The sequence below is a fragment of the Lissotriton helveticus genome, chromosome 12 (assembly GCF_964261635.1).
Source record: "Lissotriton helveticus chromosome 12, aLisHel1.1, whole genome shotgun sequence".
NCBI lineage: Eukaryota > Metazoa > Chordata > Amphibia > Caudata > Salamandridae > Lissotriton > Lissotriton helveticus.
The window spans coordinates 583,964,013-583,976,151 of record NC_136073.1 but is presented as its reverse complement, the minus strand read 5'-3'; the positions used below and the strand labels follow the sequence as shown (position 1 = coordinate 583,976,151).

Below are 12,139 nucleotides of genomic sequence, written 5' to 3'. Positions count from 1 at the left end.
GCCCGGGATCGTAAGAAACCAGTTCCAGTTGCTCGGTCTTCAATATGGCTCCCACCTCATCACAGAGCGAGACAAGAAGCAAACAAAGGCATACACAGGCCTGGGCGGTGATACACTGTTGCAATCGCAGCCGACATGCCCCCCGCGTAGAGAGGAGGAGAGCGGACAGAATATAAACACACAATTCAGCCGCTGCACTCCGTCGGCCGGTTCGGCCCCGTCCGCTATGGCCGCTGTGATTGTGGGTGAAGGCAGCCGATCCCGAAGAACAAAGACCGGTCAGCGTCGGGCAGCGTCCAGTAGAAGGCGAGAACGTCCCACCGCTTCCACCGCAAGGAGCGCTTAGGGAGACACACCATTGGAGTCGGGGTCACCTCCCGAACCCGAAAACACAACTCAGGAGCAGGATTGATGCCAGGATAGGTCACGGGGCGGGAGGGAAGCGAAGGGGTCGGCGGAGCCGAAGGATTAGGCGGCCATCATGGTTGCAAGCTAGGCTCCTCCCCCTCCACCACCACTTTAGATGTCACTTCACTGACAAATTTCACCTCAGGCCACTTACTGTAATAATCCTTCATGACTAGTGCAAATTTCGAGGTATTATCAAATGCATGAAAACGTCCTACAATATCAATTCCAACTTTTCCCAGGGCCCCCAGTCAATTTAAGTAGGACATAACAGAGGAGTTCTTACTTTCATAGACTTGTCACAGCTCAAACAAATTACACGCTCCTTGATGATTTGATCAACCTCATGATCCATATCAGGCAACCAAAAACATGACTGCAAACATTTTTTTGTCTTAGTACCACCTAAATGACAGTCAATTGTGCCTACAATTATAGAATTTCTCAATGAAATTGGTGGAACAAATTTGTCCATTCTCATGAGTAGTCCATCCTCTACAGACGATTCCCCTGCAACTGTAACAAAAGTTTTAGGATCAAATTCAAAATTCCTTTATTTTGGCCAACCAAGCTTGAAATATCAAGTATGCCTGCAATGGAGGGAGATCTATGGATGCCACAATACAGTCCTCTTTGTTCTCATCAGTATACATACCTGCATCCTTTTCTACATACATTGGTGAGCATGATAAAAAATCTGCATAAACGTTCTCCCCTCCTGGAGTGTACTCTGGTACAAAATCAAGTTGCAACAATTTTGTAGAAACCCTAGCAATATGGAGTGTAAACCCCTTGGAATTTCTCCCACTCAGAATATACACTATAACGGCTTAAGATCATTTTGAATCACAAAACTTTTACCTCACACACAGCTCCTGAACTTCATTCCGACCCACTAACACACAAACAACTCTTTCAATAACTGAATACTGCGTTTCAGTATCAGACAAAACACGAGTGGCATAACCAATAGTCCTGATCTGCACACCCTTCACTTGAGTAAGCACAGCTCCCAAGCCGACATTGCTTGTATTGACCATGAGAACTCAATTGAAATCAGGATAAAAATTCTTCATGACCTTAGATGACAACCATTTTGTTTCCATCACTCAAACACTTCCTGGCATTCTTCACTCTATACAAATGCAGCTCGTCTCTTCTACATACAAGACAGAGGCCATAATTTCATTGCATGTTTCTGAATTAATCTTGAGTGAAACTCACACAAGCCAAGAATCTACTTCAACGTCACGTTATCCACAGAAGGTTTAGCTTGTGTGATACTTTCAACCAATGCTGGGATGGGACCAATGCCTTCACTAGTAGCACAGTGTCCAAAATATTCAATTTTGTCTGTAAGGAAAACACACTTGTCCCTCCTGAGTACCACTCAATTTTGTTTCAAACCTCTTCAACACTTCATTCAGTGTCTTGCCATGAGACTGACGATCTGGGGCAAAAATCAGGATATCATCCTAAAAAATAGAAATTCTATGCACACATTTAAGCATGTTCACCATCACCCTTTGAAAGATGGAAGCCACGGAGGTCAACCCAAACTGCATCTGACAATATTGATATGTCCCAAAGGGAGACACAAATGCTGTCAGATGCCTTGACTTAGCACCCAAATCCACTTGATTGTAAACTGAGGCTAAATCCAGCTTAGAAAAGATTTTAGCTTCCTTTAATCCTGCTAATAACTCTGAAATGTTGGGTAATGGGTGAGCATCAACCCAGATCTCATGGTTTAAGCAACAAAGGTCAACACAAACTCATAACTCCCTATTGTGTTTACATGCCACCAAAGGTGTCAACCACAATGAGGAATCCACTGGCTCCATGTTCCCATTTTTTCGTAATGTGTCCTATTGTTTTTCTAAATTTGAGGGAACATACCTAAGCTTATAATTCACAGGTCTTGCTCCCTCCTTCACTGCATTTTTATGTTTAAAGTAGTTGGAATTGGAAGCGTCTGGGGGTCAAGTGTTCTTAAGCAGCCTCTGGAGACTTGGGAATTTTACAGAGGCATCTGGAGGCCCAGGTATTGTTAAGAATCTAAAGGCCAGGCCTCCTAAAGCTGCCTCTGGATACCTAGGCATTCTGCAGACTCCAAAGACCCTGGTGTTCTAAACCCTCAATGATTCTAGGCATTCTGCAGACTCCTAATGCCCCGGTGTTGTAAAGCTTCTGGAGTTCGAGGCACCTCATGTGCCCAGATCTGCCAGTTACAGGTCTATACATACCTGTCTGGAGATGTTGAGGAGTTGGAGCACCACTAAAGGGTCTGGAGGTGCAGGCATATTAAACACTGCTGGGAGAAGTGCACCAATGCCTCTGAAGGCTCCCATGCAGTAAGGTCAATAGAGACACATGCACACTGAAGCATTTGGTTGCCTACATATACAATATCATCAGGAGGGATAAGCAAGTCGAAGTCTGAGCAGACCTCAACATGCTAAATTGTCTTGTGGCACAGAAGCCAAAAACCAGGTGCATGTAAGCCTTTTGAGGTATATGCACATATTTATAGATTACTATGTTTATTAGAGACCTTTCAGCCTTAAATAATGGGAACCTGTTAGCAGAAGATGTAATTGTATCTGAAGTGACAATCTTAATGAATAAATTGGGGACCCTAAAATATAAAGTAATGAGAAAGTTCAGTAAAGATGTTTTACCCCTGACACGCTTTGGCTTCTGACATGTCTGTAGGCTTACATACGCTAAAACCTCCTAAAAGCCTATGGAGGCCCTGGAACAAATACCCTCGTATAGGGTAAAGAGAATAAAGCCTTCGGAGACCCCAGAACTGCTAACGCATCTACAGTTCGGGGCCCAGTAAACCCTCTATGCCTTTAGGCATGCAAAGCTTTCTTAGACTTCAGATATAATTATGTCAGTGAAGATCTAGAAATTCAAAATCCAGAGTGTCCAAGTATTCTAATAGACTTCAAACAGCGTGGAGGCAGCACCAGGTATGTAGTCACAGATCAAGGCATAAGGTTATTTTGAATTTTTTTTATTTTTCTTCTTTGTAAGTAATGCAAAAACAGCCAACGCATTTCGTTCCTACCTGAGGAACTTCGTCAGGGTAGAAAGTATGATGAGTAAACCAATTGAGGTTCCCAAGGATGAGAAAAAGGATAAAAAATGCACTTGAGTAGATAAATAGTGACAAAGAAATATATATCGTGGCCAATTTGCTGATGGAAATGTCGCATGCGCTGAATATTTGTAGCCCCCTTCGGTACAAAGGAAAGTAAGGCTCGGATCACCAAGGTCGATAGTATTCGTTGCAGATTAATACAAGGCCACTTTATATACTGAATCACTCCAATGTAATTCACCGGTTTCAAACTCCATATATCACTAGTACGTACAAAAAAACACCGTAATCCCTGTAAATGAGGGTATCGGCAGTCCAAGTTTACTGAAGACTGTAATCTGGTATGTTAGGGAATGAATATCGAGTGGTCACAATATCATGACCAAAATATGTGCATCATAAAAATATTTATATCTTCAAGATATGTAGGTGTGGAGCTAGGTATAAAAATTCTATACATACTTACCTGATGATATTTTGGTCCTCTATATTCTGGTCATGATATCGTGACTACTTGATATTCATTTTGCTACATTTCAAACCCACTTTGCTCTAAATACAGAGGCCTGCAAGAGTATCCATAGACATGCACTAAATCCTCTGGATTCTGAAGCCTCCTTTCCTGGGAGTGTGCGGGCTACACAAGACTATGTGAGACCTAGGAAGGAAAATAAAATCTAAATGGGAAACCAGAGTTGCATCCAAGCTGATACAATGATGAACTAATTATTAATTCATATAATTGGTAAAATATGCATATAGAAACTCTGGCAGCTAGTGAACTGTGTTTGAACTGTTTAAACATACAGCTCTTCCTTAATCCAGGTTATTTTGTTAATGATGTTCATCAGATGTTGTGTTGTAGATGACTAGCAGAAGTAGCTTTAAGTTTTGTTAGACTTTTACCAATCATGACTTATACTAATGCAGTTTCTACAGAAATTGATTGTTTTAATGATGAAGCAAATCGCTCTCTAAAACATTCTCCTTCCTTCTTGTAGGCATGAGCTGATGCGATGGTGCTGGCAGCAGAACCCAAAACAACGGCCATCTTTCATCCAGGTCCTGGAGAGCATCAAGGAAGAAATGCACTACAGTTTTCGCCGGCTCTCCTTCCTGTACAGTAGAAACCAAAAATGTCGAGATTCCACAGAGCTGTCTGATACTGAGACCGACCAACTAGAGCGCACCCTCTTGTCAGAGCCTTTATCTGCTAACTTTTCCCGCTTCCATGTCACTCCTGTGGTGGAAAATGGAGGCCCGCCTGGCATATCAGAAAAACAAACAGAACCCAGTAAGCCCAGGAACTGCTCTCACATGAACGGGAACGTCAATCTCTGAAGTCTCATTGGCCACTTTTGGAATCCTTTTATGATTTTTAAAAAATGTTTTAAAGTAAGGAAATCTGAGTTTTGAGAAGCCCCTTGGCCCGTATTTGCCTGAAGTGGGCCAGCGAACAGTGGAACATTTCTATGAATGCAGAGTGTTTGCAGATATTCGTACAGTGACTTTCTTCCTCTGGATTATACAATCCCCATTAACTGTGGAAAACTGGATGAGCAGCAGCTCTCTGTTCGTCCAGGAAACTTCATGAATGGAAAAACATTTGATAGCCCACAGTCGCCATATTGAGTGTGTATGGAATTGCATTGAAGCCATGGACTCTTTTTCTCAAATCAAGGTTGTAGGAGCCAATTCTTTTTTTATGTGGTTTGAATATGTTGTCTGTACACAAAGGGCATATGGATAGCCCATTTTGTCGAAAGAAGAGACGTGCTTTTTCAAGTTTTTAGTAAAAAGCAGAGGCAGTGCTTTGGTGGCTTCACACAGGTTTCTGCAGAGTCGTCTTCATTCTGCTGTATTCAACAGAATTGCAGTTGTAGCCTCAAATTTTTTGAGGAAAGGCATGTCATGAAAAGTTTACCAACAAACCAAATGGTGTGAAAGCAGATGACGCTGCAGAAATAAAACAACTGTATATTAAAAGTGATCAAGACTGTAGAATTGGTAGACATTCTTTGTTCCTATCTAATGTAAGGCAATGCTTTGATTCAGGGTGTTTCTTCTTGCAGGTTTGCATTCCTGTAGAGGTGAGGTAGATTACTTTTTGCCAGAAGTCTCTGCCTTGTCAAGTTTCACTCTCTCTGAAAGGCTGTCTTGGCTCCTCGCCTAAGTTAAAGCTTACATATTTCCCAGATGCTTAATTTCCCAATGTAGGCTTTGGTGGAATCCACTCAGATCTTTGGTGTTCCACTTACATGCTGCACTATCCTTGTGTGCTTTAATTACACTGTGTAAGAAGCTTGAGCTCTCGAAATAAAAATGCATACTCAGAGTATGCCCAATAAAGGACACAAAACTTTCCTGAGTGCAAACACTGATATTTTTGTGTGAAAAATTAAGCTTTAATCTTTACCTTTGTTGTTTGTAAGTAAACAATGTATTCATCCTATTGATATTGAAATGAATCAAGCACTATGTTGACTCCTCCAGTCAGTGGCAGTAAATAAGGAGATTTATTTAAGAGCACAGCAGTAAAGGACCCAGGGCCTGCTGACCAGTCAACCAACTGTCCAAGCAGAACCTGGAGACACAAAGCTAACATGCTAATTCTAGAATGAGAGAGAGAGCATAGAGTAGAATAAAGATCATAGAGAGAACAGAAAAAACAGGCAATTGGTTTACAACACATCTTCCATCTTTATAAACAAAAGAACAACACATCAATTGCAAAAATAATCATTGAGATAAGCAGGTGGTTTACGATACCTTGAAACTCTAGAACTGGAAAGATAAGGGGGTAGAGAAGGAGAGTAATCAGTGATGGTGCTTCGAAAACTAGGAAAACCAGAATCCGAGACATCACCACCACCATCACAAGACCTGTCAGAAGGAGGAGAAAAAGGAACACACTCTTGAGACAAAAGCATGTAACCACTACCCCTCCCTTCATTTGAAAGACCAACAGAACCATTATGAGAAGCATCATCTAAGTTATCAGACACAGATTTAGAAGGTACTTGCACACTTTTCTGATAAAGGGCAACCCTCCTCAAATTCCACTTCTCACCATTGTCAAGAAGAACATAATTAGGGAAAACCTTTCTAACAATAAAAAGTCCCCTAAACTTTGTCAATCCCTTAGTAAACCTACCGGGTTTAACCTTAACCAGGTCACCTTTCAAATTTTTTCTTCCCTTAGTGTCAAAAGGTAAAGTTGAGTCAGTATCCACAACATCACCTCTACCCAACAGTTTTCTCACCCAAGAAGGAACAAGCTTGGACCCCGGAACCCTTCCCCGCATGATTTCAAAGGGAGATTTAGTGCAACCACCATGAACAGTAGTTCGATGAGCACACAACATTTCCTGAACAAGTTCAGACACATTACTACCTTTAGACAAGCCAATTGAATCGTTCCCTTCACCAACCTATTGGCCCTCTCGCAGATACCATTCCCCTGTGGATTATAGAGTGAGGTTCGATGATGGGATACACCACAGTGAGAGAGAAAAGAACGCATGCTCTGCGACACCAACTGTGTCCCATTGTCTGTGATGATAACACTGGGAAAACCCTCACATTGAAATAAAGATCTCAAAAAGTTTATGGTAGTCTCTGTAGTGATATCCTTCACAAATTCAACAACGATCCATTTTGAGAAAACATCAACGCACACAATGGCAAAACGTTGATGCACACTAAGCTCAGACATGGGTCCAATAAAGTCCACGCATATGGTATGCCACGGCACACCAGAGCAGAAAATTTCACCCATGCTAGTGCCAACAGCTACCTTCAACCGTTTCTCACCTTCCTTGCACATACCACACTGTTCAACCGACAATGCAACCTGAGCATCCATACCAGGCCACCAAAAATTTGATTTGAGCCTTTGCTGAGTCAAGGTCTGACTTAGATGCCCCTCATGAGAAATATTAAAAAGTTTACACCTGAGACCACAAGGCGGAACAAACTTGTCATTTCGCAAATGAATATCCTCCCCACAGGTAGACAATTCATCCAAAATCTTAACATAAGGACGAACAGAGACCTGCAAACAACTCTCTCTCCTTGAACCATCTCTAACCATTTTAATGACTTCTTTCAGAACCTCATCACTTCTCATAGCATCAATCCATTCCTGGTGCGAGAAGGAACCCTCACCAAAAGAAATGACATCTTGTACCCAGGCAACACTTTCATCCAACAAATCCACATGCACATCTCCCTCAGCTGACTTTATAGGCAATCTTGAAAAACAATCCGCTTGAAGATCCCTCCAACCCTGAATATGCTCAACTTCAAAATGAAAATCCTGCAATTTAGCCGCCAATCTCGCCAGTCTAGGAGAACCTCTAATTGCACCCCCAGGAGCCAAAATCTTGACCAAAGGTTTATGGTCTGTCTTAATAACAAAATTGACCCCCCAAAGTTAAGTGCGCACCCCACACAGCTGCCAAAGCCTCTTTTTCAATGGCATTGTAATTCTTCTCAGAGTCAGTCAAAGTTTTAGAAGCAAACGCAATGGGACGTTCAATTTGACCATGCCTCTGAATGAGAACAGCACCCAAGCCAGACGCACTCGCGTCAACCATGAGAATGGAAAGTAGTCTGGTGTCGAAAGGTGCCAAAACACCAGCTTTACAAATTTCATCCTTCACCAAATTAAAGGCTGATTCCTGCTCTGACCCCCAAACTAACTCGCACCCCTTCTTAAGTAAGACTCTTAAATTAATGGTCTTTTCTGAAAAATTCCTGACAAATTTAGAGTAGTACTCTATAAGCCCCATAAAGGACCTCAGCTGATCCTTATCAATAGGGCGAGGAGCCGACCTTATAGCCAACAACAAACCCTTCTTTGGCTTAATCCCAGAGACTGAAATCTCATGTCCTAAATATTCAATCTGTTGAACCAGGAAAGCACATTTTTCCTTGTGTAAAGTGAGGCCTGCATCACCAATTCTGTGTAACACTTGTCTAAGAACCTTATTGTGTTCACACTCTGAGTTACCAAACACAAGAATGTCATCTTGAAAGTATACAACTTTTTTCAACCCCTTGAATAACTCATGAACCATGCGTTGAAACACGCTAGCCGCCGAAATCAATCCGAAAGGTAAACGTGTAAACTGAAAGATACCCTCAGTAGTGATAAAGGAAGTGATATGTTTGCAACTGTCATGCAATCTAACCTGATGGTACGCGCTCTTGAGGTCAAGTTTGGAAAAGTATTTCGCACCCTCAAGTGTAGACACTAACTCACCAATATTGGGAAGGGGAAACGTATCAGCAATCACACATTTGTTAACCGACCTGAGATCAACACAGAAGCGCAACTTGCCATCGAATTTTTTCAAAATGTCCACCGGAGAAACCCACGGTGATCCTTCTACCGGTTTGATGACCCCACTCTGCAACATTTCCTCCAACAACCCTTTCACATCACTCCTGATGGCAAGAGGAATCCTCCTCAGCTTGTGTTGAATCGGTAAACACCCATCTTTCATCTTTATCATGTGAGAGTACCCATTTAGCTCCCCCAACTCATCCCTGAAAACAAAATCAAACTCACTCAAAATCAAGTCAACAGAATCATCCTCCAAAACCATAACTTGATCAGGGGCCCTGGGGTTTAAAATAATATACAAGTCATATTGGTGAACCCACCCCAAAATGGGTGGACCATCAATAGACACATAGATTTTCCCAACTGTGGACCTCTTCTTAAAGACAATGCTGGACTCAAAATATCCAACAATGTCTATAGTTTCTCCTTGAAATCCCTTTGGAGAAATATCACTCTTGAGCAAAGGCTTGTCCCTCCACAACATTCTAAATGTTGATTGAGGGATGATGGTGTAACGGGATCCAGTGTCCACCATAAGTGAAACTTCCCGCCCATCTATAACAAACATAGCCTTAGGTCTGTTTTGTCTTCGATCATCAACACTTCCAACATCAGTATCACTAACTACTAACAATCTGTCTCCAACAGATAAACTGTCACAAGAGTAGTCTTCCACAACAGCAACCTTTTGCTTGCCCTTTGCTTTACACATCTTTGAAAAATGTCCAATCCTGCCGCATTTCAAACATTCTTTATTTGCTGCGAAGCAAAACCTCACCTCTGAAGTATGAGAGTTGCTCCCACATCTGTTGGAAACTCTGCTTGAAGAAAAACTCTTCTTAGGGTTGCTCTTGAACTTATTTTTGATGATTGCGACAGAATCATCTCCAGCAGATTGAGAATAAAATTCCCCACTTTTATCCGAAACTTCAGACACTTCTTGTTCAAATTGCTTTTTTTTTTAATTTTCAATAACTCTGATGCACTTTTCAGACTCTTCAATGACTTGTGCAAGTTCAATTGCAACTTTAAGTGTAGGATTTTTAGCCGCCCAAAGTCTCTCTTGAATCTTGCGGCTGTTACACTGTACTATAAGCTGAGCTTGTATGAGTTCCTCCGCCATTGTCCCAAACTTACACTTTATGGACAACTCCCTCAAACGAGTAACAAAGTCATCAATTGTTTCTTCAGATCTTTGCGTTTGCGTATAAAACTTATAACGGTGCATCACAAGATTCTCTTCCTTAGCAAACGTAACCTCCAACCTAGAGATAGCTTCTTTATACTGATCAGGTATTGCTTGTCCATTTGCCTGTAAAACAATTGGCAAGAACCTAAAAATTCTGTGTCCCTCCTTGCCCAGAGTACTTAACAAGATGGCCTTTTTCCTCTTTGAAGAAAACTCTTGACCATCAATCGCCTCTAAATAGTTATCAAATATGATGAACCAGTCCTCCCATTGCACAGGAGGATTGCCCGGTTCACTCCGAAACGGTGGAGGCAGCTTTATATTAATATTTTGAGCCATGACCAAAGAAAATGAAGCAGAACATTTTAATGAAAAAGTCAAGCAATAAATCGTCGCCAAAATGTTGTAGATAAACTCCTCCAGTCAGTGGCAGTAAATAAGGAGATTTATTTAAGAGCACAGCAGTAAAGGACCCAGCACCTGCTGACCAGTCAACCAACTGTCCAAGCAGAACCTGGAGACACAAAGCTAACATGATAATTCTAGAATGAGAGAGAGAGAGCATAGAGTAGAATGAAGATCAAAGAGAGAACACGAAAAACAGGCAATTGGTTTACAAGACACTACCCGCTGAGAAACTTATAACTCAAATGCACTTGTTCGACTTTATTATCAGGACGAGTAAAATCTGAAGTTTAGTCACTACTGAGAGAGAATCAATCACTAACATAGTAGCACGCTTTGGCAGGACAAACGGAACATACCTGAACTGAATTGCTCATCATTTAAATATGTGACTCCCATAATGCACTGATGATTTCGAATCACTCTGCCACTTAATGGAGGCTAGGTTAATTATTTGTGCTTTTTTTTTTTAAATGGTCTTATTACAAAACCCCAAGTGGCAAATGAAGCACACACACAGAAATGGTTGGACAGACTTTACAACATTTCTTTGCAGATCATTCATCTCTCTTATAGGACCCCATTTACAGAGAATGCATGTTTTGGAATCTTTCTCCAAGAGGTTTTGTTGGCTTTCTTATGCATCTTGTATGCACGTTAAATATCTACTGCCCCCTAGGGATGGCGTATCTGAGACTGAAACACAACTACACACCTCTATATATTTCAGTTCTCAGTCGTGAGAGAGGGGGGTGGTGGGAAGAACATGGGGTTGTTGTGTCCTGTGGTGCGGCCTGGAGCTATAAGCGCTCACACAGCCAGAAGAAATGAGAAGCCAACCCCAGTATTAGTTTTGCTTTTTGACCTCGAGGTCCAGGCCTCAGGTCCTTTTAATGACATCCCTGTCACGCCATGGGCAATACCACTTGGGTCCTGACATGACGGGTTCCTCTACTTCCCCCCCCCTTCGTTACTTTGGAAAGTAGGAAATTCCAATGTCACAAACACAACATTCCTTGTTTACCCAGACAAAACAAAATATGGAAATACAAAGCTCAAAACCATGCTATGGCCGCTATGACAATAAAAAAATTCAAACCCTTGACCCTAGTAAACATTTTTAGACTGACACAAAATCTATCAACTTCTTGGAGTTTGCTGGTCGGAGACGTAGGTCATACCTTGCAGACTGGGACAAGGTTCACTTCTTTCCCACTCTTTCAAAGGTTGAGAAACCCCTGCACTTGAACTTGCACCACTAGTGTCACTCATTTGATTCTCTGAAGACTCAGACGGGGTGATTGGACTGTTCTGAACAACAAAACCCCTCAGCAGTGACAGAGGGGATGAACAAATACCATTTTGCCGGCTTCTCATGTTGTCATCATCCTCTGCAGAATCAGTCGTGGGAGACTCATTTCTAGAGCTCGCGGATTCAGGCTCAGGCTGTTGATAGAGCTTAAAGAAAGAAGCATTCTTTGTTTTTTTATCCCCTCACTTCTGAGCAGTGATCATAGTCCCCTTCACAGCACTCACTTTCCACGCTTCAACCTCAAATGGTGAAAGAAATGTACTTCCCTGACGTCGATTTCTGACAAGTACTAAGTCACCATTTTGAAACTGCCTCGATTTGGCCTGTTATCTCTTTGACCTGCTGTCATTTCGTGCATGGGATTGC

The 12,139-nt window shown here is 41.9% G+C and overlaps 1 protein-coding gene across 1 annotated transcript in view; it reads left to right on the top strand.

Annotated features, from left to right (window-relative positions):
• INSRR (insulin receptor related receptor) overlaps positions 1-5,056 on the top strand; it is a 673,583-nt gene extending 668,527 nt beyond the window's left edge. The window contains exon 22 of the mRNA XM_078668487.1: positions 4,519-5,056. Coding sequence (XP_078524613.1) covers positions 4,519-4,858 — 340 coding nt within the window. The 3' untranslated portion in view covers positions 4,859-5,056. The remainder of the gene's footprint in view (positions 1-4,518) is intronic.
• The last annotated feature ends 7,083 nt before the right edge of the window (positions 5,057-12,139 follow it).